Source organism: Gorilla gorilla, chromosome 13, assembly GCF_029281585.2.
Source record: "Gorilla gorilla gorilla isolate KB3781 chromosome 13, NHGRI_mGorGor1-v2.1_pri, whole genome shotgun sequence".
NCBI lineage: Eukaryota > Metazoa > Chordata > Mammalia > Primates > Hominidae > Gorilla > Gorilla gorilla.
In genome coordinates this window covers 132,193,897-132,220,657 of record NC_073237.2, presented here as the reverse complement: position 1 = coordinate 132,220,657, position 26,761 = coordinate 132,193,897, and the positions used below count along the sequence as shown (strand labels likewise).

General features: G+C 54.6%; 2 protein-coding genes and 1 long non-coding RNA gene across 11 annotated transcripts in view; 2 read left to right on the top strand and 1 right to left on the bottom strand.

The window, feature by feature from the left end:
• The window catches only part of CAMSAP1 (calmodulin regulated spectrin associated protein 1), a 98,121-nt gene extending 92,783 nt beyond the window's left edge, over positions 1-5,338 (top strand). For all 6 annotated transcript variants that reach the window (XM_055350111.2, XM_031014413.3, XM_031014412.3 and 3 more), the window contains one exon: positions 2,215-5,338. In XM_055350111.2, coding sequence (XP_055206086.2) covers positions 2,215-2,517 — 303 coding nt within the window. In that variant the 3' untranslated portion in view covers positions 2,518-5,338. The remainder of the gene's footprint in view (positions 1-2,214) is intronic.
• A 13,294-nt stretch (positions 5,339-18,632) lies between these two features.
• KCNT1 (potassium sodium-activated channel subfamily T member 1) overlaps positions 18,633-26,761 on the bottom strand; it is a 95,146-nt gene continuing 87,017 nt past the window's right edge. For 3 of the 4 annotated variants that reach the window (XM_063696866.1, XM_019034038.4, XM_055349850.2), the window contains 3 exons: positions 25,828-25,890; positions 22,038-22,122; positions 18,633-21,878 (listed from right to left, as the gene is read on the bottom strand). In XM_063696866.1, the coding sequence (XP_063552936.1) occupies positions 21,758-21,878; positions 22,038-22,122; positions 25,828-25,890 (269 nt within the window). In that variant the 3' untranslated portion in view covers positions 18,633-21,757. The remainder of the gene's footprint in view (positions 21,879-22,037; positions 22,123-25,827; positions 25,891-26,761) is intronic. The other variant, XM_031014420.3, reaches the window with a different exon arrangement.
• Positions 23,442-25,853, top strand: LOC129524422 (uncharacterized). Its single transcript, XR_008668175.2, has 2 exons — positions 23,442-24,451; positions 24,585-25,853. It is a non-coding gene; the product is annotated as an uncharacterized lncRNA (long non-coding RNA).

The window sequence follows — 26,761 nt, the reverse complement described above, 5'->3', positions numbered from 1 at the left end:
GGTCACAAGGCACACTCCCTGCCCAGTGTGCAGCAGTGTGCCTGACGCCTGGGAGGAAACCAGCGTCAGCGTGCAGACCAGCAGTTCAGGCTCAGGAGACCCTCCTGTCGTGCCAGTGAGTGACTGGGAGCTCTGCAGATAGCAAGTTCCCAGGCGCCTACCAAGGGCCGCCCAGCAGGCAGGCCTTTCTAGGACAGCAGCCCTCTCAGCTGTGCCACGTAAGCTGTGGGCACCACACGCTTCCTTATCGCGCAGGCAGCAATAAGTAAATAAGATGAACCCCACTCCCCACAGTCCCACTGTCCCTACAAATTAAATGTTTCTTTCTTTTTGGCATCTAATTCTGTTCATATTTAAACACAGTGAGTAGGGTTGAAATCAGTATTATATATACAGTTTTGGATTCTTTTAAAAAATATGTATTATTTAAAATAATAAACCCCATTATATGCTGATAACATTGCATATTTATGAAAAGTAAGTTTTCTAAAGCCAAATAAATAGAAGAGTGGCACTGACATAAGAGGGCTGGCATCTCAGCCGCTCGGGCCCTCCGTCCATTACAACCACACAGCCCAGGGCCTTGGGAAGGTTCTGCCGCACACTTGGGAGAGGCGATGAGGCCTTAGCCTTTCGAGGTCAAGGGCTTGACCCTGAGATTCCTGGGAAGGCCTCAGGATGCCTGGGCCGCATGTGGAGAACTGTGAGGGCAGACCCAGGTGCACTCCCATTCCCAGGTGTGTGGAGGGTTTGTTTTTAAAAGTTACCAAAACACTTGAAGATACGTTTTAAACTTTAGAATACAATCAACAAACGCGGCGACAGGCATCAGCAGTTTGTCATACTTCAGATTCTTTTTTTTTTTTTTTTGAGATGGAGTCTCACTCTGTCGCCCAGACTGGAGTACAGTGGTGCAATCTCAGCTCAATGCAACCTCCACCCCTCCAGGCTCAAGCGATTCTCTGAGTAGCTGGGACTACAGGCATGTGCCACCACGCCCGGCTAATTTTTGTATCCTTAGTAGAGATGGGGTTTCACCATATTGGCCAGGCTGGTCTTGAACTCCTGACCTCAAGTGATTCGCCCACCTCAGCTTCCCAAAGTGTTGGGATTACAGGCGTGAGCCACCGCGCCCGGCCCAAACAGCTTTATGAGATATCATTCACATACCGTAAAATTCACCCTTTTAAGCTATACCATTCAGTGGTTTTTAGTACATTAATAGAGTAGCACAACCATCACCACCGCCTAATTTCAGAACATTTTCATCCTCACAAAAAGAAACTCCGTGCCCGTGAACAGTCACTCCCCTAGTCTTCCTGCACCCAGGCTCTTGGCGGTTGCCAGTCTGTCTCCATGGATTTGCCTGTTCTGGGCATTTATATAACTGGAATCATAATTTATATGACCTTTTGGGTCAGGCTTCTTTCACTCTGCGTGATGCTCTGAGGTTTCTCAGTGTAGTGTGTACCGGGCCTCCATTCCTTTTCATAGCTGGATAATGCTCCATTGCATGCTCCGACCCCATGCTGTTCATCTCGTCATCTGCTGGTGCACACTTGGGTTGATTCTTCCTAAAACATTTTTTGTTGATAGGGAACAGATGTGCATGTTTTTGGGGGTACATGTGATATTTTCATTTCTACTTTTTGCCTGTGAAGGGATAGTGCTGTTATTTATATGCAGTGTTTTGTATGGATGCGTGTTTTCATTTCCCTTGAGTACATACGTGAGAGAGGAATTGCTGGGTCCCACGGTAACTGCCTGATGGTTTGGAGAAGAGCCAAGTTGTTTTTCACAGCAGCTGCTGTGCTTTGTATCCTTCTGGCAGTGAAAGAGCCCCATGGCTCGCCAGCACTCGTTACCGCCCTGCTTCTGGGTTCCAGCCGTCCTTGTGGGCATGACGCGACGTCTCTTTCTGACTGGCATTTCTCTGGTGGCTAATGATGAACATCTTTTCATATGCTTTTCCACTTAATCGTAAAAGCATTTTTTTCCCCCTTGCTTGCTTAGACTTCTTAAGTAAAGTCTCAATGGCATATAATGCTCCCGTACAGGGGTCTGCTGTAATTGTTTACAACAGGCAGGCCGTAGCTGACAGGTGGGAGAGCTTCCCACGGAGCGGTGCTGGTTGAGCCGCTGTGGGAGCCCAACTCGTGGCAATTGGAGTGGCCCTGAAGTGTTTGTTTCTTCCCCTTTTCTCTCTCTGCACAGGAGCTGGAGAAGTGTGATGCCAATCACTACATCATACTGTTTCGTGATGCTGGCTGCCAGTTCAGGGCGCTTTACTGCTACTATCCTGATACTGAGGAAATCTACAAACTTACTGGCACGGGGCCAAAGAACATCACCAAGAAAATGATCGACAAACTGTATAAATACAGCTCAGATCGAAAACAGTTTAACTTGATCCCAGCCAAAACCATGTCTGTCAGTGTGGACGCACTCACAATCCACAACCACCTGTGGCAGCCCAAGCGGCCTGCAGTGCCAAAGAAGGCCCAGACTCGTAAATGACCCCGGTGCAGCTGGCGTCCAAAGGGTGACCCAGACTCGTAAATGATGCCCTTGTGGCCGGCATCCAGAGGGTGCCACGGGGTCCTTATTTATTGTTTTCATCTATTTGGGTACGAAGTGTGCAAAGTCACAGACCTTTTGCAAAGAGGTTTCTAGACAGCAGAAGAAAACCCCTCTCTCAGCGCTCATCTCACGCAGAGGATGCCAGGCAGGGTGAGGATGGGGGAGTAGATGCCGCTTTTGCAGTGGCTCGCACTGCTGTGGCCACTGCTGACCACTGAGGCTCCCAGCAGAGGGTGTTCACAGCCAGGTCCCGGGCCACGGAGCTCCCTTACTTGAAGTTCTCCTTCAGCATAGATTAGACGTGATCCACTTTGCTTTCTTGCTTCTCACCTCTCCCCCTTGCACATTGCCTGACACCCTCATGTTGGCCAGCTGTAATCTCATGTGACTATAGGACTGAGGCTCAATCTTGGCTTGGGGTGTTTGAATGTCTGTAGCAAAGGAATTCATAATGGGAAATCTTTTTCATTTGAGAAATTGTATGATATTTATTGATTATGTCTACTGCCAACATTTATATCCAATTCTAAGATTTCTGAAAAAAAATTCTTATCCCTTGCTGCTCAGAAAAAGTTTACTGAAAATACCAGTTCACTAAAAGCACTGAAATCTGCAAAGTCTGTCTTCTGCTAAAATAACGTTTACAAATGTGAAGATGATGATTTCTGGCACGCAGTCATGAGGATGGGGAATGGCACTAGGAGCTGAAGTTTGCCTCATTTAAAGTAGGCAAGCCGAGCCAACTGCAGCCATCATTCATTAAGTTTTGGATAGTGCTCTAATGGTTTGTTCACTTTAATAAAGACAGATTTTGGTAAAGTAGAATATTTTTCATTCTGAGCATGTTCGTCCCAAAAGGTGATGCACTTAAGCTGACAGTCCCTTCAGTGGTTTTGTTAGGTCACGGCTTGTCCTGTCTGGATTCTGCATCTAGAAGCGCTGCATGCTCTCAGAGGAGCGTGCCGTTTCCCCTGTAGATGGATACTTTTGTTTTGTTGCCTGTTTAAAAACAATTAAGTGGTTATTTGCAGTTATTTCAGAACTCCAAGTAAGTGGATGGCTTTGGGTTCTTTCTGCCTTGGTCCCAATGGTGTTGATGCTTCTGTGGAGCGGACATTCCCAGGAGCAGGTGTGTGCCAGCCATGGCTGCCAGACACTGCTGCAACTGACCAGCTGCCGGAAGATTCTGGAGCCACTAACATTAGTTTTGCACATATTTTCTTGGGAGTGTTACTTGAATCTATCTCGAACTGCAGAAAAAATCAAAAGATCAATAATTGGGAGAAAAAGAGACAAATTTAACTGTTACATAATTTTAGATAGACAAAAAACATGAGTGAGTCGTGTACATAAGGAGGGAACATGGTACAGAAGGCTAGAAGGAATTATAGGTCTTATTCCCCTTTCCTCAGTCCTTTGAAGAAAAATACAGTCTCTTGCGATTTTGTATATATCGTGTTCGACACAGCCGCTCTCTGTCCTGTAAATAGGGAACTAAAGGCTGTATGATTTCTCAAGTGCTGAGTTACACAGTCCTGAGTGAGCTTTCTGTTACCATACTTTCACACGTGGGCTTTATTTCTCACTGTATGTTTGATATGATATTACTGTATTTATTTTAAGAAAGCACTAAGATGTAATAAAGTGATGAACTAATTTGCTTTACATTGAATCGTATGTGTGAGGTTGCTGTGGCTCATTTCGCTGACCAGGCGACACCAACTCCTTGCTTTATAGGAGTTTCACATTGTTCTTTACCATGGCCCTATCGAAGTCGGTGGAATTGGATTCTTTTTAATGAAGAGCTAGAAAATATCTGGCATAGAGCTGGAAAATTGCATTCCCATGGGACGTCTGAATCAATTCTGGATTTTCTCCATGGAATGAGTCAGTGTGTGGAACATCCTGAAACTTGTCCTTAAGCGTGTAGTTTTCACTGTTTGTTGCGAGTAAGCACTAATGTGGCATGGACATTCCTGATGTCCCAAGTCCCCAGGCCAGTGTTCGCCTAATGATTGACAGAAGCGTCCCTGCATTCTTCATGCTTGGACACAGCAACCTTTTTAATTAGTCTTGAAAAGTTTCAGACACAGGATTAATTTTCGTGGTGGTGCTTTCGGGCCTTTCTGGCTTGGGTGGTGGTAAAGTCATGATTTTGCAGTTGATAACACTGACTTATAGCTCTGTTTATCAATGTCTCCTATTTTCAAAGCCCCTGCAGTGGTATTTGTGTCTCGTTGCAAATTTCTTTCAGCGGAAAGCTTGCACAACTTTCGTTGTGTCTCTGAATTCTAATCTTGTTATTTAAGACAAGCTGCTCTACCCATTTAGGATATAACTTTGTAAAGAAAGTGTAAACCAAATGATTCAATGTATGATGAAGTTTATGTGTAAATCCTTGGTAATGCTAGAATTCTGGGAGCCCAGAAGGGTTGAAAGAGAAATGAAACTTGCGTGAGTCCCATTATTTTACACATGTATGTGCAGATACGTTCTACCCACACGTGTGCGTGCACATGGCTGTGTGCATGCACCAAAGATGGACTGCTTTCCATGTGTCCTTTTGACTTTCTACACGTGTCACTGCGGTGCAGTCTCTTAGCAGACTTCAGGCCCAAACTGTATTCTTCACTCAGGCAAAATTGAAAAGTGGAATAATTCTAAATTACTTCTAGGTTATACTTTTACCTCCCTGAAATTGTAGTTGTCACTTGGAGGGCAAAATATTTATTGAAATAAAATTTTCTGTTAAAAATTCGTCACTTGGAGAATGTTTTACAATTGATTGTGATTTACTTTGTGCAATGGGGTTTGACTTGTGAGAAGTGCGAACGGGCATCTCTAAAGGAGTTGAGTTTCACCTTTTCTGTGAATGTTTTTGAAAAGGACAGTAGCTGTATCTCTCCATCATTGTTTTGGTCAAGTCTGTCTGTGTTACTGGGAAGCAGACACACCCAGGACTGCATCTCTGACTTTCACACCTGCCTTTTCTTACAGGGCTTGAGTAGGTGCCTTGCTGTTTGTCTAGAGTTTTTTATGGCTTCGAAGGTGGAGGTGTATTTTTAAGGGCAGTCCAAGGGATTCGGACGTCACCAGCAGAGCCATGTAGGATATTCTGTCATTCACAGTCTCCATTTGCTTCAGTTTATCACATTTGAAGGCCCAGGCTGTGGGGTTTGTTAGAGGGTTCAGAGAGCTGAACTTGCTCTTGTAAGAAATTGGGCTCCCGGGAGCATCTCGCCGTACAGATGGCAAGTTCCTCTCCTTCCTCCTCGTGCCGTTTTCCAGGATTATGAACTGGGAAAGTAAATTTCAGCTGTGGAAGTCAGTGCCCTCGTCCGTCCGCCATCTAGAAGAGGAGTGATCTCCACCTGCAAGCTGTTTGCAGATGCCTGGTTTTGTCCTTTCTCCTTTAGAAAGAGCAAGTTAAATTTCCCCAGTTATTTCTCACGTAGCAATACTTTACCAAAGCAACATATAATGGGAATGCATGATAAGGCAAAGAAATAGATTAGCAGACTCTACTCCACATAGTCAAGCCCAGGCACAAAACTTGTGAATGAATTGCTGAATGATTTGTTTCAGGGTAGAATATTTATTTGCAGTGAAAAATTTGGGTTGCTTTTGGTTCAAAAGTGTTAAACCACATTTCCCATACAAATGAAGTTCTACGCTAGTATCGCGATGATGGCCAGCAACTAACCAGCTTGGCCTTGGAGCCACTTCTCAGTAGCTCTCTTTTTTCATCCGGTAAATGATGCTCTCGAACTGCAAACTAAGGTACTTTAGCTCCGGCAGCCTGTGATTGAGGGTGCGGCCTGCCATTCAGATGTGCATAGCATGTTGGCTTCATCTGTGCACACAGCCTTCAGGAGGAGGAGGATCCTGCTCTGAGTGTGGCTTGCCACAAATGGGGCTTGAGACATGCTGTCGGGGGCACACGGGGATGATGCTTGCAGGATCCATGTTGCTGCCACAGGGCAGGGTCGAGAAAACCCCACATGGCACCCGGCTTGCTTACTCCCAGTTGGAGGAGATCTCGTGTCCTTTCTCTCTCATTGTGGACAGAATGATACACATCCTTCTAGTTTCATGCTATCATGAAAAGTAAGTTCTCTTTAGAGTTGAAATCATTAATAACACGGTGGTTTAGATGGAGACTCCTGTATGATAGGCGTGCTGGCAGAGGCACCGGCTGTTGGAGTTGGGCCCAGAGGACCCCAGCGGGTGCTCGCTTTGTGTCTTCCCCGTGCAGCCACTGGGCCTGCGTCAGTGTGCACTGTGGGGTGCTGACGCTTCGGGACGGGCATTTAAAGTCTTGGGTTTTTTAGGGCCGAGTGTGGTGCCTCATGTCTGTAATCCCAGCACTTTGGGAGGCTGAGGTGGGCAGATTACCTGACAGGTCAGGAGTTTGAGACCAGCCTGGCCAAAATAGTGAAACCCCATCTCCATTAAAAATACAAAAATGAGCCGGGCGTGGTGGTGCGCGCCTGTGGTCCCAGCTACTCAGGAGGCTGGGGCAGGAGAATCACTTGAACCTGGAAGGCGGAGGTTGCAGTGAGCCGAGATCGCGCCACTACACTCCAGCCTGGGTGACAGAGCCAGACTGTCTCAAAAAAAAAAAAATCTTGGGTTTTTTAAGAAGTGATTTTTCCGTTTTTTCCAGGACACCTTTTTTTATTTCCTTTTATGCCAGGTGGTAAATTTTTGTTTTCATTATAATGCAATCCATATTCTTTTAAAATTTAAAGTAGAACATACTTAGAGAAAAGCAGATCCCAAGCATCCAGCCCAATAAACTTTTGACAAAGTGCTTGTTCTGGTTTTAAAATCAGTGGTTCCCAATATTTGTCACCAAAGTTCCCCCCATAATATTTTGCTTCTAAATCATATTTATGGATACATATTTTTGCCCTATTTTAGTAGACATTTAACTGCCAGTACAAGTGGGCCAGCTGGACAGTCCCTGTGGCCCGTTAGAGGTGCTGGGAAGGCAGAGTGTTGGGTGTATGGTGGGCACACGGGTTTCTGTTCCGGTATTGGCATTATTTCTGTGTATATTTCTCCAAGTCGGACTCTTGTTCAGCTTGCAGGTTGCCGTGTGGTTGCGTGGGTAGTGTTTCCTCATCCCAGGAAGTCAACTTGGTGGGGCACAAGCATTGTCATTCCTGGGGAAGAGACTCCCGGCTGCTGGCTGGCTGCAGACTCGGTCCTGGAGGCAGACCTGCTGGTTGCCTGGGCATTTGGTGTTTATTTTCCTTGAGTATGACTTTTGCTGTCGTTCTTCCATTACAGTCTTCAAGGGCCAGAGCTGGACAGTGTAGCCCCCAGGTGGCACACAGCCAGGTGAGGGGACACGGGGACCCATTCGCATCCACAGGCAGCACAGCAGGGCCTTTTCCTTGGTGGGCTGTGGTTGGCTCTTAGATAGTGTTGGCTGCACCAGGCGGTGTAGGTAAAAGCTGGTGAAGCCTCCTGTTGGGGTGAGGTCAGCGACACTGCCCTTGCTCCTTCAATAGAGGAAGCCTGTGTTATGTACCTGAGCGTCCCCTGCGGCCCACAGGATGTGGTGATGTGGTGGCGGTGGCCGTGGAAGGGGAAGGGGAGGGTGCGACCACCCTGAGCTCTGCAGTGCGGCTCAGAGAGCAGCGGTGGGCCAGTGGGCAGAGGCCAGGCCATCTTCCCTGTGGGTGCTGGGTGAGCGCCAGTGGCCGGCACACGGGACAGTCAGTGCGTGGTGAAGATGCTGCCCTGGGCCCGGGTCTTGGTGGAGCCTCTGTGCCTGGAAGCCTCCTTGCTGTAAGAGTGCCACCATGTTCTCAAGGGAAGGGGCAGAGTTTTTCAGGAAAGAATGGTAGCCACGGAGTAGTCAGACAAAATTAGCCTTATAAGAACTGTGGGCCTGTTAGGGAAAGAAAAGAAATGAGATCACCACTTATGTGTGACTATTTTAGCTACAAATCGGGTTTTTAAACTAAGCTGCAAAACTTCAAGTCATTTGGTGCAAAGGCTGTGTCTGAATGGTGGAGACCATGGGGCTCCCGGCCTGAGCCCTGCCTTCCAGGCGCAGCGAGGGCCCGTGGGCTGCAAGTGGCTCGGGAGCGCTCTCTGGAGGGCCCTGGTACACACACCAGGCCAGACATGGGGTGAGGCGGTGGCACCCTGAGCCTTGTGGTTAAGAGTCCCAGCCCTGGGCTGGGCACACTGGAGAGGGCTATTCCAGTCAGCCTCCCACTAACTTCCTCAGGAGGAGGCTTGGGAGGGCGGGGGGGCCCGTGGCAGGCACGGGAGCCGTGTTGAGCGAGGAACAGGGGTCAAGCCCAACGGTAACCACATCGCGAGGACTGTTCTGAGGGTGGCGGGCAGGTACACAGGGCAGAGCCCACGGCGCGCCAGGCTGGCAGTTCCTGTGGAGCAGCCGTGTCACGAACGCCGCCTGTGAACACACTCGTGTTTGGCACCTCATCCCCCGGGAGCCTGTTGTGGGTGGAGCAGTCTTGTGAGTGTGCAGACTTCGACCTGGTGCTGGGAGGGGGGCGACAGCAGACGATTGGCGGTTAGGCTGAGGGTCACCTCCCCACACACTGTTAGAGACAGCACCAGCCACGCCCTCCCTGCAGAGCACTTGGGCGAGGTGTACACCCAGCTGGAAAGTGGGTGCTGGACGGTCCGTTTATTGTTTTGAAGATGAATCTGCTTTTTTTTTTTTCTTTTTGAGATGGACTGTCACTCTGTCACCTAGGCTGGAGTGCAGTGGTGCGATCTCAGCTCACTACAACCTCTGCCTCCCGGGTTCAAGTGATTCTCCTGCCTCAGCCTCCCTAGTAGCTGGGACTACAGGCACACGCCACCACGCCTGACTAATTTTTGCATTTTTGGTAGAGACAGGGTTTCACCATGTTGGCCAGGCGGGTCTCAAACTCCTGACCTCAGGTGATCCGCCCACCTCGGCCTCCCAAAGTGCTGGGATTACAGGCGTGAGCCACCACGCCTGGTCTGAATCTTCTTTTTTGTCTGAGAATTCAGAAGCAAATGGGGTTTCCTCCCTTTACAGAGAAGCTGCAGGCCTGTCTTCTGTGCTTTCAGATAAAAACTGGTAATGTAGATCTTGTTTTAGAAGCTCCACAGAAGTAGCATTTCAGCCTCGGAGGATTCGGGTACAAAGGAAAGGCCTCATTCTGAAGTGCGAGGCAAGGGGTGAGGAGGGTTTCCCACAAGCCTGGCTGGGGCTGTGGTGGGGGCCAGTGCCCCTCTTCTTCCCGGAACATATCCAGGTGGGTGCCCTGCAGGAAGCTCTGGGCTGCAGTCTCTCCTTTGGAGTTAATTTCCTTGCCCTGCACTGGAAGTGAATTGATTGCATACACAGCCCTTGCTATATATATATATATATATATGCTTTCCTTGAAAGTATCAGCTGTGCAAAGAGTTCAGAAGTGCACAGGAGAGAACAGAACAGAAAACTGCCCACCCTGCCCTGCCCCTTCCCCACAGCACATGGCTGTTGGTATCTCCGGACACTACGCCCACCTCCACACCCTGCACCCCACACTGGAGTCACCGCGTAAGCAGGTGCACCTTGCGCCAGTGCTTACCAGCCCTGCCCGCCTGGAGCTTACAGGCCGGCCAGTGCACAGGCAGATGAGGATAGTAGCATCCAGTGACAACTTGGTATTTCACGGAATCTAAGGTGTCCTTCATTTTAAGATACATCATCATTTTGTGCCACCAAGAAAGAAATGCTGCCCATCAAACTATGCCACGCTGTTGATGTTAAGATGGTCTGCTTTCAAAGATGTTGAAGTGCGTACGGCACTGGCGGGGGTGTACGTCTGGGCCTCAGTGGAGCTCACGGGGGTGGGGCGGTTATTTGAGAAAGTGGCAGGAGAGGAGCTGTCTGCCCAGCTGGGGTGGAGTCGACGGCCTGAGGATGACTCGGGGTCCTCCCTGCATGGCTTATGGAGCAAGCCTGGACGTGCTCGGGTCTCAGCAGGCGGGGGAGTATCTGCCCAGAGCTTGCCCTGTCCCAGGCCCCTCCTGGCACCGCCACTGCTCTGCTAAGCCTGTCTCCAGCCCCAGGCCTGTGTCCTGGGAGCGCGGGCCGGGGGCTGGGATGCGCTGGGCCCGTGTGGGATTCTCAGGGCCCCAGGATTGGACTTTTCCTGGACTGGTGGGTGTGATGTGGGTTGTCACTGCTTTCTCTGTTCCTTTCCCAGGCACTAGGGAGGTTGACTTGTGTTTTCAAATGGGGATGGACCTAACACGCTGCTGCTTCTGGGAGATTTCCGTTCACTTCCCTGGCCCACTTTTAATGAGGTTGCGTTAATTGGGTGGGCTTTTTTCCTGTTGATTCATAGAACTTCTTTGAGTGATCAAGAGGACAGGGCGCTTCTCCTTTTGTGAGCAGCAGACGTGCCAAGCTGGGGCTCCTCTGTGTGGCGTTGGCATTTGAGACACACCACACGCTGCCCAGTGCCTTCGATTGGCATTTTTTTTTTAAGACAGTCTCACTCTGTCACCCAGGCTGGAGTGCAGTGGCACGATCTCGGCTCACTGCAACCTCCACCTCCCGGGTTCAAGTGCTTCTCCTGCCTCAGCCTCCTGAGTTGCTGGGATTACAGGTGCACGCCACCACGCCCGGCTAATTTTTGTATTTTTAGTAGAGACAGCGTTTCACTGTGTTGGCCCGGCTGGTCTTGAACTCCTGACCTCGTGATCCACCCGCCTCGGCCTCCCAAAGTGCTGGGATTACAGGTGTGAGCCACCGCGCCCGGCCGATTGGCAGTTTCTTGATGGCAACAGAAGTTGAGCCTGTTCACATCTTTTTTTGGTCACGGAGTTTTCTCCTGTGAAGTGTCTGTAGAAGCTTTTTGCCTATTTTTCTCCTGAGTCATCTTTTCCTAATTTACAGAAGATACATTTTTGAAAGACAATATACAGAAGGTATAAATATCTTCCATTCTGTGACTTTTCAATTTTTTTTGTTTGTGGATACACAGAAGTTTTTAAGATTTTGTGGCCAGATTGTCAGTGTTCTTATTAGAGTTTCAGAAATCTAAGCCGGGTGTGGTGGCTCACGCCTGTAATCCCAGCACTTTGGGAGGCCGAGGCGGGTGGATCACCTGAGGTCAGGAGTTTGAGACCAGCCTGGCCAACATGGTGAAACCTCATCTCTACTAAAAATATAAAAACTAGCTGGGCGTGGTGGTGGGCACCTGTAATCCCAGCTACTCAGAAGGCTGAGGCAGGAGAATTGCTTGAACCCAGGAGACGGAGGTTGCAGTGAGCTGACACAGTGCCACTGCACTCCATCCTCGGCGACAGATTGAGACTCCATCTCAAAACAAAACAAAACAAAACAAAAAACAAAAAAATAAAAAACTCTTGCCCTGCCATGGAGTCATGAAGGTATTTTTGAAACTACCTTGTAAACCTTCTTTGGCGTTTGTATTTCAGCCTATAACACACCTGGACTTGGCTCTTACGGCTTGTGAATGAGGTGGAAGTCCGTATCATTTTTTTTTCTATGAGAATCTCTAATGGTCCCAGAGCCATTTCTTGGACACGCCATGCTTCCTCTGCTGTTTGGCAGTGCCAGCTTTGCTGTGGTTTTGTTTCAGTACTTCCAGTCCGTTGGTCTCTGGTGAGCAGAGCAGTGCCCACCCTACACCCTCAGAGATGTCCATATTCTGATCTCTGGGTGTTTTGTTAACACAGTGAAGGGGAATCAAGGTTGAAGATGGAATTCAGGTTGCGAATCAGATGATCTTGAGATGGGAGATCAGCATAGACTGTTAGGGGAGCCCCATGTCCTCACAAGGGTGTCTCAAGTGTGGGATGGGTGCAGAGGACAGAGCAAGACCGGGCTGACGGAAGAGAGCACAGAGCTGCAGACTGCTGGTTTTGCAGATGGAAGGAGGGGCCGTGAGCCAAGGAATGCAGATGCCCTCTAGAAGCTGGAAAGGCTTCTAGATTCTCTGGAGAGTCTCCAGAAAGCTGGGAGCTCTGCTGATGACCTTGATCTCAACTCAGGTATTCGTCGGACATCTGGTCTACAGAGCTGTTAATAAGTTTGTGGTGTTTGAAGTCACTAAGTTTGTTACAGTAGCAACAGGAAGTGAATCCAGTCTACTTGTCTATTTGTGCAATACACAGGCAGGATCCTGATTCCTGTCGCTTGATAATGAGACTCGCTCTCTGGTAAACCAGCTGCTTCCGCTAAAAGCGTTTTGGGTATTTTTGGCCCTTTGCATGTTAGATTCTACCCAGCCTCCCCTCCCCTCCCCTCCCCAACCCCCAGTAATTGAGATTTGGTTTGGGATTGCCTTGAGGTTAGAGAGATTTGACATCTTTATAGTATTGATCCATGAACTTGGTGTGGCTTCATTATTTAACTCTTAAAGCTTGCAAAACATTTGATAATTTTTCCTGTAGAGGTCTAATACTACTATTTTTTTTTTGAGAGGGAGTCTCGCTCTGTCGCCCAGGCTGGAGTGCAGTGGCGAGATCTCGGCTCACTTCAAGCTCCGCCTCCTGGGTTCACACCATTCTCCTGCCTCAGCCTCCCGAGGAGCTGGGGCTACAGGCGCCCGCCACCACGCCCGGCTAATATTTTGTGTTTTTAGTAGAGATGGGGTTTCACTGTGTTAGCCAGGATGGTTTCCATCTCCTGATCTCGTGATCCACCCGCCTCGGCCTCCGAAAGTGCTGGGATAAACAGGCGTGAGACACCGTACCTGGCCTAATTTCCTTTTCTTGTAAGGACACCAGTCAGATTGGATTAGGGCTCATCCCGGTGACCTCTTTTTAACTTAATTACCTCTTTAAAGGACCTGTCTCCAAAGACAATCACATTCTGACGTCCTCAGGGATAGGACGTCCACCTGTGGGTTTGGGGGACACCGTTCAGCCCATGACAGAGGTCACCATGGATAGGACGTCCACCTGTGGGTTTGGGGTACACCATTCAGCCCATGACAGAGGTCGCCAGGGATAGGACATCCACCTGTGGGCTTGGGGTACACCGTTCAGCCCATGACAGAGGTCGCCAGGGATAGGACGTCCACCTGTGGGTTTGGGGTACACCGTTCAGCCCATGACAGAGGTCGCCAGGGATAGGACGTCCACCTGTGGGTTTGGGGTACACCGTTCAGCCCATGACAGAGGTCGCCAGGGATAGGACGTCCACCTGTGGGTTTGGGGTACACCGTTCAGCCCATGACAGAGGTCGCCAGGGATAGGACGTCCACCTGTGGGTTTGGGGGACACTGTTGAGGTCACACGTGGGCAGTGCGTCCACTGCTTGAAGAGCTGACATTGCCAAAGGTAGGTGGACCTCTCAGGATTTCTATTTTTTATTATAAAATATTCAACCTGTAATCCCAGCACTTTGAGAGACTGAGGTGGGAGGATTGCTTGAGTCCAGGAATTGGAGACCAGTCTGGGCAACATGGCAAAACCCCATCTCTACCAAAAATACAAAAGTTAGCCGGGCTTGGTGATGCTTAACCTGTAGTACCAGCTCCTCGGGAGGCTGAGGTAGGAGGATCATTCAAGCCCAGCAGGTTGGGGCTGTCGTGAGCCGTGAATCCACCACTGCACTTCAGTCTGGGCAGCAGAGCTAGACCCTGTCTCAAAAACATAAAAAGTAAAATATTTGAAAGCCATCCAAGGAATAGAGTCGCATATGTTAGTCATGAAGCAAAATAATAAACGTTGCCAGTGACTCTCACTCATCTTAATTTTATAACGAGATTTCTAGAGATGGAAGGAGTCGCGAAGGCCAGTGCTCCTGCTTCACTTATCCAGGACTTTGGGCGTCACGTCCCTGGATCTGCGGCACATGGTAAGTCTGTGTTCCTCCTGTGTGGTGAGGCCACACTGTCCCTAAGTGTGTACCAGAAGCACCCGTGGAGTAAGGTGCTGTGGGGTGGATGCGCGGCGCTGAGCACACAGCCCTGTGTGTCCGAGCTTTGCAGGCTGGTGGAGGAAGGTCAGGCAGGTGGACTGGGCAGGACCTTTTCCAGACCCAAAGAATTGACCAGGGTTGGCTGGGAGGTGATTAAGAAGTCTTTGCAGAAGCCAAGAAATGTGCGATGCTGAGGAGCTCAGGCTCTTGAGCCTGGAGCTGGTCTGGGCAGGTGATTGTTGTGGAAGGATGCAGGAAAGGGAGGTCTCAGGGCTGATGATCAGGGCAGTGGGTGGGCCTTCTGGGCCAAGTGACCAGCGAGTCCTACCGCTCTTGTTCCCCGAGTGCCAGCACCATCACTGGAAGTCTGGGCCAGTGTGGTGGCTAAGTGGCAACATGATGGGCTGAGCGAGACCATGGCAGCTGCCATCCGAGGGAGGTAGCCACGGGCAGGTGGTTCAGGAATCATGGCCAGCGCCTGCTGCTCGCTGCCCTCTTATTAGAGTGGTGACCTTCTTGGGCTGGGAGGTGGTGGTGGGGGATGGGGGACCAGACTTTAAGGAAAAATTGAGGCCACACGGTGAAGGACCCTGGCCACAAGCTGCCATCTGGCCTCTGGGACTTTGTATGTTGAGTAGAATGACCATGCACTCACGTACTCCTCCACTCACTCATCTGTTCATTCATTTATCCATCTGCTCATTCATTCACTCATTCGTTCTGGAATAGGGCTGGGTGTGCTGTTGGGTGCGGTGCAGGGCTGGAGACAAGGAGGCAAGGGTCCCAGCCAGGGGTGGCTTGCATTAATTCATGGCATCTGGGGGGTGTTGAAGTTCACCGGCAGTAGAGAGATGTGACCGAGGCCGCAGTGCCATGGGGGAGTGGTGGAGAGAGGAGGTGCGGCTCACGACATAAGGATGGAACACTGGAGGTGAGACACTGGAGCGTGCGGGCCCCCAGGGGACAGGAGGAGGCAGGAGGGTGTCCTCAGGGAGGAGGAGGCACAGCCTCAGAAGAGGTTGAGACCAGGCAGGCTCATCCACCACCCTGCAGGGCCCGAGCAGGGTGTGGAGGGTGGTGAGTGGTGGGAACAGTGCATGGTGCCTGGGCAGGTGCGTACCGGAGACTGCAGCGCGGAGCTGGTGTTTTGGTGTGTGGAGCTGCCACCGTGGGCTGCTTCCTCCAGACCTGTCCTGCCTGCCACATGCACTGCTCTACAGGGCTGGTTTGCTGCAGCAAAGAACTCAGGGCCGTGAGCAGGGCCTGCCCTGGCCAGCTCCAGAGCACAGCCAGGGTCAGGCTGTTCCCAGGGCCTTCCAGGGGTGGCCGTGTTTGACGCATGCCTGGAAGAATGCCTGGTCCCAAACAGCCATCAGTGCCTTTCATGAGCATCCTGGGTGCCAGGCGCTGTGGCCAAGCCCCCAAGGCCCACCCCAGCATGAACTCACAGCCGCTCTCAGAATTTAGGGCTGCTTTGTCACGCTGCACCCCAGGATTTTAGACAGTGATAGGGTGGATTTGAAGGTCAGCTCTGGTTACAGAGAACAGGCAAAGGGCCCAAGGCACAGGAAAGGGAGCGTTTCCCGGCTGCGGTGATGCTGGAGAGGGCGGAGGCTGCTTGGGAAGCAGAGGACAGAGGGCAGAGGCGCCCCCTAGTGCCTGTGTGAGAGACGGCGGGTGGCCTCAGGGTGTGGGTGGGGGACACTGAGGGAGGACATGGGGTCTTGAGGGTGTGACAGATGGATCGGCTTGGACACGTGGAGTCTGAGGTACCCCCAGGACAGCCACTTGGAATGTGGAGTGGGCTGACGAGTTCCCGGACTTGAGTGTGGATGGACTTCTGGGGGAGCTGGTAGACGGGTCAGCACCGGCAAACCTCAGTAGTCTGGGGCTGTGTGAGGACAATCAGGAGGGCCAAGACAGACTCTTCGGAGGGCGGGTGGGGTGAGTGTCCAGTGGAGGTCAAGTGAGGTGAGAACCAGCAGCACCCTTCATGTTCAGTGGCCAGGAGCCAGCCTGACTCAGGGTGTGTTTTGGGGGGCACTGGGGGTGGGGTGAGGAAGAGGACGACATGGGGGAAGGCTGGAGAAGCTCAGCTGCTCAGAGGGGAACAGAGAAAGAGAGTGAGCTCACGTGTGGAGGTGGTGCCAGAGGGCGGGCTGAGTGAGGGCAGGGGCCCAGGAACAGCTGGATGGGAGCTGGCATCCTGGGAGAGCGCAGAGCTCCGGGGTTGGCGCTGAGGCTCGGCGGTGCTCAGCAGACAGGAGGTCAAGCCACTGTCAGTCCCCTGGAGATCTGGGCTCCTCGGAGGTCAGGAGGGCTCCTGGCTGCTGTCCTCTGGGGCGGGCTGGGAGTCGCAGCAGTAGATCGAATGTGTGAGTTGGGGGCTCCGTGAGACTCTGCCCCGGGTGCCCTGTGGCTCCCCTGCAGCCTGCTTTCGGGAATGCCAGGACAAGTGGAGCAGCAAGGCTCCGGGCAGGTGCAGGGGCTGGGCCGGCTGCTCTCTGAGCCTCCTCTGTCCTCAGTCCTGCCTGACTCCTCTGCTCACGGAGAAGCCCTTGCTCTGCAGCGGCCGCGCCTCAGTGCCCCTCAGGGGTCCTCTGTGCCTTCCATGCATGCAAGATGGGGCCTCTGGAGCCTGGCCCTCACACACAACCATCCAGGCAGCTGTGGGGCAGAGACGGCAGCTTTCTGGGACCCGGGGGCACTGCAGGGGCTGATCATGGTAGCCAATGCCTGGACACCTGGCAGTCGGCATGGCCATGAAGGGGCCGTGCCTCAGTTTCCCCACTGAGATACATGCGCCCTCAGGCAACTGCATCGCTCACCTGTCACCTGGCACCTTCAAGCAGGTGCCTGCCTGGAGGAGCTCTTCCTGGCTTCCAACCAGCTGTGCCACCTGCCGTGGGTGCCCTTTGCAGCCTGCGCACCTGACCGGGTTGGACCTCTCCAGCAGCGAGCATCTGCTTGCTGAGCGGGACGCCTTCCTTTACCCAGGGGCTCTTCAGGAGCTGGAGCTGCGGGGAACCGGCTGGCCACACTGCCGGCTGTAAAACCATGCGCCATCTAGGGGTCACTTTAAAACCCTCCAGCCTGGACACACATCCAGGCTTGAGGTGTGTGTGGGAGGTGGAGAAGGACAGACAGGGCTGAGGACTGCTGAAGCTGGGGCTGACGTGCTGGTCATGTGACTCTCCATAACTTGGGGACTTAACAAATCCACTATCAGTCTCCATCTTTTTTTTTTTTTTTTGGAGACGAAGTCTTGCTCTGTCGTCCAGGCTGGAGTGCAGTGGCACGATCTTGGCTCACTGCAGCCTCCTCCTCCTGGGTTCAAGTGATTCTCGTGCCTCAGCCTCTGGAGTAGCTGGGATTACAGGCACACACACACACCACCACGCCTGGCTAGTTTTTGTATTTTTAGTAGAGTTGGGGTTTCACATGTTGGCCAGGCTGTTCTCAAACTCCTGACCTCAGGTCATCCGCCCGCCTCGGCCTCCCAAAGTGCTGGGATTAGAGGTGTGAGCCACCGTGCCCGGCCAGTCTCTGTCTTTTAATTGGTGTATTCAGACTAATTCCTGTACATTGAATGTGATGACTGGGTTCGTGGGATTATCATCTACCATATTTGTAACTGTTTTCTATTTGTTGCCCTTGGTCTTAGTTTCTATCTGCCTTTCTTTTCTGCTTTCTCTGGTTTCAGTTAAGCATTTTATATGATTCCATAGTCTTGTCTTTTGTAGCGTATCAATTATACTTCCATATATAGAAAAAAATAATAAAAAGAAAAATAAGTATATATATTTTAGTGGTTGCCCTAGAGTTTGCAGCTAATCCAAATCCACCTGTAAGTTACACTGTACTGCTTCTCAGGTCACAGGGTAACTTGTAACTGATGGCCCCCGCTTCCTCCCACCTGTCCCTTTTAACGTTGCTCTTACATTTCACTCACCCATAAGCGATAATCACCCAATACACTGTTGGTATTCTGATTTTGAGCAAACAGTTTTATTTTCTTTTTCTTTGTTTGAGACAGGGTCTCTCTCTGCCACCCAGGCTGGAGTGCAGTGGTGCCATCTCAGCTCACGGCAGCCTCAACCTCCCCAGCTCAGGTGATCCTCCTTCCTCAGCCTCTTGGGTACCTGGGACTATATGCACATGCCATCACGTCTAGCTAATTTTTTTTTTTTGTATTTTTTGATACAGTCAGGGTTCGTCATGTTGCCCACGCTGATCTTAAACTCCTGGGCTCAAGCAGTCCACCTGCCTTGGCCTCCCAAAGTGCTGGGATTACAGGTGTGAGACACTGCGCCCTGCCCAGTTTTCTGTTGGATGAATTAGGTATAAGGAAAATAAAAACAAACAACAGGAATAAGGAAAATAGCAGGTGTCTCACTAATTTTGTATGTTTCAAATAATTCTACTGTAAAACATTAAAAAAAATTCTTTTCGCTTATTCTAGGCAGTGATAACTTCTTAGGGAATTCAGTCCCTCAACCTTTGCTCAGATCCTACTTCACTTGGTGTACTTTGCAGGGGGACCTTTTAAGGGTCAGCAGGACACGAGGCTGGGAGAAGTGATGGTGGATGAGGACGGCTGGGAGCAGGGACCCACCTTCCTGATGTCATGACTGTGCAAGCCGGGGCTATTGGTGAGTGGGCTCGGGACAAGCAGAGAGGCACCCCGGGTGCTCCCTAAACCTGGAGATGAAGAACACAGAGGCCAAGGAGAGCACAGAAGGTTCCAGATGCTGCAGGCAGCTTTTCTTGGGCTGGCAGCTGGCATCTCACAGTCACTGACCTGCCTGGTTCCAGCCCCTGGCTCCCAGCTTTGCCCATGGGAGGATTCACAGGCCGCTGGGCGCTGGGTGCCACCTGTGTCCACGGCTGCCCGCATGAGCTCCAGGCAGAGCAGGGGGCCTAGAGCTGGCATCCTCTGCGGTTAGTGAAGGGGCAGGGACTGCCCACCTCCTCCTGGGATGTCCAGGGCTGGACCTGAAGTGGCCTCACTACTGGAGATTATGAAAATGCTGCCACTTGCCACAATGTGCAGAAGGGAACGGATCACTGATGTTCTCAGAGGCCCCAAGTGTCCACCCAGCCCCTCTTGGGCAGCAAGCCCCCAGCCCTCTTTGGGGGACTCCACTCACCCTTGGAGAGAGGCTCAAAGGCTAAGATGCCTCCCGGCCTCACGGTGGTGGAGTGGCCACAGGGGACTCCGGGAACACCGTCCACATTGCAAGTCAATCCCGAATAAGTCATGTGACTCCCCCATGGTGCCTCCTAGAGGCCAGCTCTTCCAGTATGGGGCTCCAGGGGCTACAGCTTCCCCTGCCACTGCTGGAGCTGTGGCCCTCCCATCCCAGCAGCCAGACTGGCTTTTCTCTCCCCTCTCCTCCCTGCAGGTGCTGTGCAGCCCCCCTCGCCTGGGGGCCAGGGTGTGGGTGACGTGAGAAGCTACCCAGGTGAGGCAGACTTGGGCCTTCCAGCTGCAGGGTGACTGCAGGGCAGGGCGTGCTTGCTGTTGGATCCCAGGAACCTGACAGACCCCAGCCCTGCTGGGACAGGCTCTGGCCACCCTAGCCCAACATCAATCCCTGCCGCTCCATCAAGGTCCTGGGACTTTCTGGCCCCCTGAATCCACACAGCCTCTCCCTGACCACCCATGTCTGGCTCTGTCCCCGACAGAGGGCTAGTGGGCACCTTCTGAGCAGGAGGGTTCCAGGCAGGCCGGGAGTAAGGGACTAGCTAGTCTGTGTGGCCAGGGCCGGCCCCTCCAGCAGCTGCTGTGTTGTCTGCCCTGACACCGGGGAGGGGCTGCACCTCGGCCTTTTGGTCCTTCCCCTTCAGCCTCTTGGGGTACCCTGAAGTGAACGTGGTGAGGTGCACACACATCCCCACCTGGGGCAGCCCTGACCCCCCAGTGTAGGGGATCCCCAGCAGCCACTGGCCTCAGATGAGTTCTGTGCCACTGCGGGCAGAGCCTGGGGTCTCTGTGCCCACCCCAGGGACACGCCTGGCTGCAGGGGTGAGGCTGATGGGCAGCTCACCAGACAGCCCTCCTGGACTCTGGGACCCCCACCACCAGGCAGGTTTCCTGGCTACCAGGATCCAGTCACCAGTAGCCAAATACAATTTGGTTCCCGAGTTTTGGAAGGACTGTCCTGGCCTGGCTGGGGAATGGGGGCTTGCCTATGGGGTTGGGGTGGGGACCCCAGCAGGTGTTTGTAACCCTTAAAGTGGGGTGGCTGGGAGGGGTGAGAGCCTTGGAAACACGAGCAGGGCGACTTGACTTGTAACTTCATGCCTCCAGAATGCATCCATTTAATAGAAGGTTCCAGCGCTGACCGTACAAACCAGTAAGGAACCAGCAGCAAAGGACGCAGGGTGGCGCTCCTGATGTCAGCCGCCGCCCGGGATCTCGCCTTGCTGGGAAGATCCTCTCTCCACGTGGCCCAGCCCGGAGGCTGAATTGTGCTTCACAAGTCAGGGGTTTAGAAAATGAGGCTTTGCTTTAAAAGGTAAGTGTAAAATGGTCCATGGAAATGCACCATCTTCCGCCCAATGCCCCCTAGATGCAGTGGCTGGGACAGTTCAGTGTGAAGTAGAGGAAACGGCGTCTTCTCCTTCCTTCAGAAAGGTGCTCGGCAACAGGGCCCTCTGGGGGACCTGGGGACACACCCCTCTCACATGCCCGGCTTCCCCGGGCCCTTTGCTGCTTCTAACTTCCAGAATGGGCTCAGGACAGCAAACAAACAGCCCAGGGTCCCCCTCACCCACCCCACAGAGTGCAGAACAGCAGCCCCGGCCCCCAGCCCTTGGCTGCAAGGAAGCCGTGAATGCTCAGGCCGGCTCTGAGTTGGGTGTGGCCCACGCGGGGCTCCTGGGTTCTGGGTTCTGCTCCCCTCCCCATGCACCCCAGCCCCACCCTCCAGCACAGCCTGGGCTCGGCCCTGCAGGGCATCCAGTCCCTGCGTTGCCCTCCCAGCCAGCCCTGGTCACGAGTTGCGGTACATCTGTGTAAAGAGAAGTGGACTGCGTCGACGTGTAAAAATAGGTTAAAAACTCTCCTCACTAGCCTGCAGGTGCCCAGGGGTGAGCTGGCCCTCCCCCCGCATGAGGGGCTCCTTTCCAGGGTGGAGTCCCAGGAGCCACGGTGAGTAGAGTGTGGCATCCCCAGGGTCACGCTAGTGCCACCGTGTCCTCACACGCTCCTCCACGTCCTTCCTGAGGAGCCTGGGCTTGGTGGCCTGAGCTCCGTGCAGGGCTGGCTCAGAGCTGTGTCTCGTCACGAGTCTCGGGGTTGCAGGACGACAGCTTGTGGCTGCAGCTGCTCTTCCGGCTCTGGGAGCTGCTGGCCACGTGAGCCAGGGGGTCGGAGCGGATGAGATAGCTGCGGGAGGGCACAGAGGACCCTGGAGTGGATGTGGGCCGGGCAGCCCCTGCCCAGCCCTCTGCTGAGCGGCCCCACTGTGGTGCCTGTGGCCTCGTCTCCCCAGTGCCCACCTGGTGCTCAGGGGCGGTCTCCACACAGCCCACAGGTGCTACTCACACAATGTCGCTGGGCTCCAGCCTCGTGTCGGGCGGAGGGTTGATGAGGACGTAGGAGAGGGTGTTCTGGTGGTCATTCATCTCGTCTGCAAAGGACACAGCCGGGCAGACGTCACCCCCCAAGCCCTGCCCCTCCCAGCTCCGCAGGGGCCCGGAGGTGTGGGGGCTCCAGGATGAGCTGAGTCTTTCTGGCCTTCCTGACCATTCTGCTCCAGCACCTCATCCTGGTGAGCCCAGCCAGGGCCCATCCCTGACCGACACCTGTCCCTGGCCCATCTCCACACAGGGCAGGGGGCAGCCAGGAGGGCAGCTGGGAGCCAGCTCCGACCCGCACCCACCTCTGGTGCCAGGTGGCATCGCAGCAAAGGGGTGGCCCTGAGCAGAGGCACTGAGCACACCTGTACACACCAGCACACACTTGCCACATACGTCAGCCTGCAGACACCGGGACGTGTCTGTTCACCTCACATGCATGCATGCCTTCATCTACACCTGCACACACCTGTGCACACACCCACACGCCTACACACCTGCAGATTCACCTCTGTATTCCACACACATTTGTGTCTGCACAGATCTTCACAGCAACCCATACCTATGGTATCCACAGACCCCTGCACACTCACTCATATACACACCTGCATGCCGTCCTCCACATCCACACACACCCACCCCCGCCTCCAGAGGCTGCTCAGCCCTGTCCCTCCCTCAGGGCCCTGCAGCTGCCTCTGTCCCCGGGCCTGGACAGGCCATTGCCACTCGCTATGCTCAGCCCTTTGCTTCAGACTGAAGTCCTGAGTGGCATCAGCCCAGAGCACCCCCACCCCCCAGCTCATCCCTCTGAGAACATGGCCTCTGCCCCTCATGGGAGACAGCCTGGCGTCTGGCTCATGGGGTGGGCATGGGGATGTGTCCCACGGGGTGAGAACGGTCCTGGAGAAACAGCTCCCCCATCATCTCACAGTCTCCATGGGGCCGGCAGGGTAGCCCTGCCAAGCACAGGGAGGGAGAGGCCACCATCCCAGCAGTGGCCCTGGGTTCACTGGCTGGGAAGGGTCTGTGGCCTCAGTTTATCCATCTGATGGTGTCTAAGGGAAGCTCCTGGATTCCTGTTCCAGGACTCCAAGGACAGAGAACAAAGGTGACCCAGGACGGGGGACCCCAGGGAGCCTCCACCCTGGCTGCTGCCATTCCCTCCTCTCTGCCCGTCCTCTCCCCTTGGGGTAGCCCTGCCCTGGTCCCTGAGAAGGGAAAAGTCGGGGAGGCTGCTGGCCAGCCAGGTGGGGGCCATGCTGGTCCCTCTGCAGTGGGGGCTTCGGAGTTCCCACAGTGTGAGCACAGCTACTGCCAGGGTGGCGGGGGCACAGGCTAGGACTTGGGGGCGACCAGGGCAGCTCTGGCCAGGAGACCAGCTCTGCCTCAGGCCTTTCGCACATGGCGGCAGGTCATTTGGTGCCAGCTCCTGTGTCCACACCTGCGGGATGGGACGGCCTGACACCTGCCCCTCACAGCTGTTTTGCTCTTTTCCCAAAACCCATGGTGGGGTCTTCCCCAGGCCTTTGGAGGAGGCCCAGGGGCCTCATGCTGAGGCTGTGCAGGGAGGCACACCCTCCCCACCCTCGTGCCCACACACGCTTCTGGGGTGGCCGCATGGCAGGTGGCACAGGGAGTGGGTGGTGCGGGCAGCTCTAGTAGGTTCTTGGGACCCTGCCCCCCTGCCTGACTGGCTTTGTGACGAGCACCCAGTGGGACACCGAGAACAAGGGGCCACCAGCTCGTTTCACTCTGGCAGGCACAGACTGGCCCCCAGGCCCCAGCTTCTCTTGCTGGGGTGCCCGGACCACACGCTTCTGAAGTGAGCAGAGCTCACTGGGCTGAGCCAGGCTGGGCTTTGTGTTTCTTGGGGCTGGGCTAGGGGGCAGGTGGGGACGCCAGGCCCCAGCTGCAGTGCCAGGGCCTGGGTTGTGGTCAGTCACATGGCACTGGTCCTGGCTGCCCAGGATGGGCACAGAGGACTAGCTTCGCGTGTCCACGGTGCTTGGTGAAGGCTGGCAGCAGGTGTGCCTGAGGGCCTGGGGTGGGGCAGGGGCTGGCTTTGGCTCTTCTGGTGAATGTCCTGGGGCAGGGCCACCTCGCCCCTGCTCCCCAGGGCTACCTGACTCCTCCCAGACCTCCGACCTTCACTCCAGGCCTCAGTGGTAGCTCTGCTCGCCCCCCAACCCGCTTCCTAACCCTGCAGGCCCCAGAGGCTTCCTGACCTCCTGGCTCTTGGCATCCACGGTCACTCCCACCTGAATCCCCCACGCCAGGCCAGAGCTACCACCACCCAAGCCTCAGTTTCCTTCTCTATAAACTGGGGATAACTAGTGCCTCCCCCCACGGCAGCTGTGAGGAAGGCGTGAAGAGGGAATTTGTGTGAGTATCGGGGCTGGAGTGCCTCCTCCCCGCTGTGTGTGTGGGATGGGGGCTGCACGCTGGAGGGGCCCCAGGATGCTGCCCGCCCTCCCCGCAAAGGGTGTGACTCTTTCTGTTCTGCCTCTTGGCCTAGGCTCCGCTTGAATCTAAACATGGGGGTGCAGCTCCCCAGCCCCAGAACCACGGCACCGTCACCCTCCCGGGCACGTAGGCCGAGCCCAGGAAATGCCTGCCGCGGGAGTCCTGTGAGCCCTCGCCCCCCAAGCCCGCTGTGGCCGTGCCTGCCCTGGAGCCGCAGTGGGAGCCGCAGGAAGCTTTGGCGGGTGAGGGGAGCGGGCGACGCAGGCATCCCACTCATGAAGGCCGCTAGCTGCAGGTCCGAGCACCACAGTCCCGGCAGAGCGAGGGTCTTCCATGAGCGCCATCGTGGGGAAAAGCACGGAGCCGGGAGAGGCCGACCCTTTACTTCCGTGGCTGCCCCAGGCCTGGCCCTGCCTCCGGGTGCAAGGCCATTGTGGCAAACAGGTCCCTCCCGAGCTAACAAACACCCGTCCCGGCTCAGGAGGCCCTTCAAGCTCCTGGGTTACCCTGTAGGGAGGTGTGGCAGCGGGGGCAGGCTCTGAGCTCCCCTGAGGCTGCCAGGACCCCTGGGAGCACCCTGGCCCAGACTCTGCTCTGAGCAGTGAGGGGGCACAGCATGTTCTTGGAGGAAACGGGGTGCTGGGCGGCTCCTCAACACCCAGAACAGAACGGGGTGTGGAATGGCTCTGCCCGAGCCGAGCAGGAAGAATCCCCTCGTGGAGCCCCAGCTGGGGGACGAAGGTCACCATCCACCTGGCCTGGGCAGCCATAAAGCCTGCCTACTCCTCGTGGCTTGGAGTCCCCACCCCTGCATCCAGCCCAGGCTTCATCGAGCTCCTCCCGGGGCCCTGGCTCGGGACCCTCTGGGTGCTTCCTGAGAGCAGACGAGCTTAGGGTCCTCAGACTGCTCGTGGGGCCGGCCACAGGGAAGGGCTGGCTGTAGGCCAGGGTGGCCCACCGGTCCCATCAGAGCTCATCGTAAACAGCAAAGCAGGAGAAGCAGCACCAGGGTGAGCCCGAGAGCTGGGCAGTCGCCACTCTGCCTGGCGGCCAACAGCACCTTGACCAGCACAAGCCCCGGACCTCAGCCTCAGGCCCGTCCTCAACGCCCAGCCAGGGGACAGTCTGTCGGCATGCGAGGCCTTGCCCAACAGGGCCGCCTGGGCTGACACCTGGGACGTGCTCTCACAGCTCCTGTCCACCTGCCTGGCGGGGACGGCGCGGCAAGGCTGCCGGCGGTGAAGGGTTGGCGAGCCCCATTGTGCAGAGGTCGGCACCCGCCAGGGCAGAATTACCTTGCAAATATCCCAGGTTTACCCGATTCATGACATCACTGGCTGTTAAATTTGCTACGTCCTCTACAGAACACACAGAAAGAGGCACAGACAGAAAGAGAGAGAGAGAGAATGTCAGCAAGCGAGGTGCGGGCGGCCAGCACAGCGGGCGGGTGCAGGGGCAGCTGCATGGGAGGCCGGCCACCCCAGGACCTGCAGCCCGTGCTGGCCACCAGAAGCGAGTCGGTCACCAGAAAGGCAGTTGCTCCTTCCTTGCCAAGCTCTGGGGGCAGGCAGCGGTCGCAGAGGCAGGCACCAGCTCTGGGGGTGGCCAGACCGGGCTGGATCATCCTCTGCCAGCAGTCACAGGGGGCCACAAACATGAATGCTGGGCACCCCCCTCAGCCTCGTGAGCCCCACCTGAAAGGGCGTGAAGTCCCTCCCGGGACAGGGACACTCAAGGCGGGGACGGAGGGAAGCTTCAAGGCGGGGACAGGGGGACGCCTTCCCCAGCGCCCACAGGGCTGGGGGCCGGGAAAGGTCTTCACAGGCCACCTGTTCCCCAAACCCTGGCCTCTGAGTCTCCTTCGGGCCCGCAGGCCAGCCCAGCCCAGTGACCCGTGAGCAGCTCCTGGGCCAGCCCTGAGCTCCTGACTCTGCTCAGGGGACTCAAGACCCCGACCCAGGTGACTGACAGACGCAGGAAGCAGGGTTGGGAGACGGGGCACTCCGACGGGACAGAGGCAGCCCTGAGCATCGGGCAAGTCCCCGAGATGGAACAAAGGGAAGGTGGAGCCTCGACCCGGCTCAGGGGTGGGCGTCACTGGGCAGCGGCCCGGTGCTGGGGAGCTGGGGCCCATGGCCTCATCAACGGAGGTAGCGTCTCTAGAGTGAGGGAGGGGATGAACTTCTTTCCACGCCAGGCAGGGCATGTAGGGCCCCGAAGCCCAAGCAC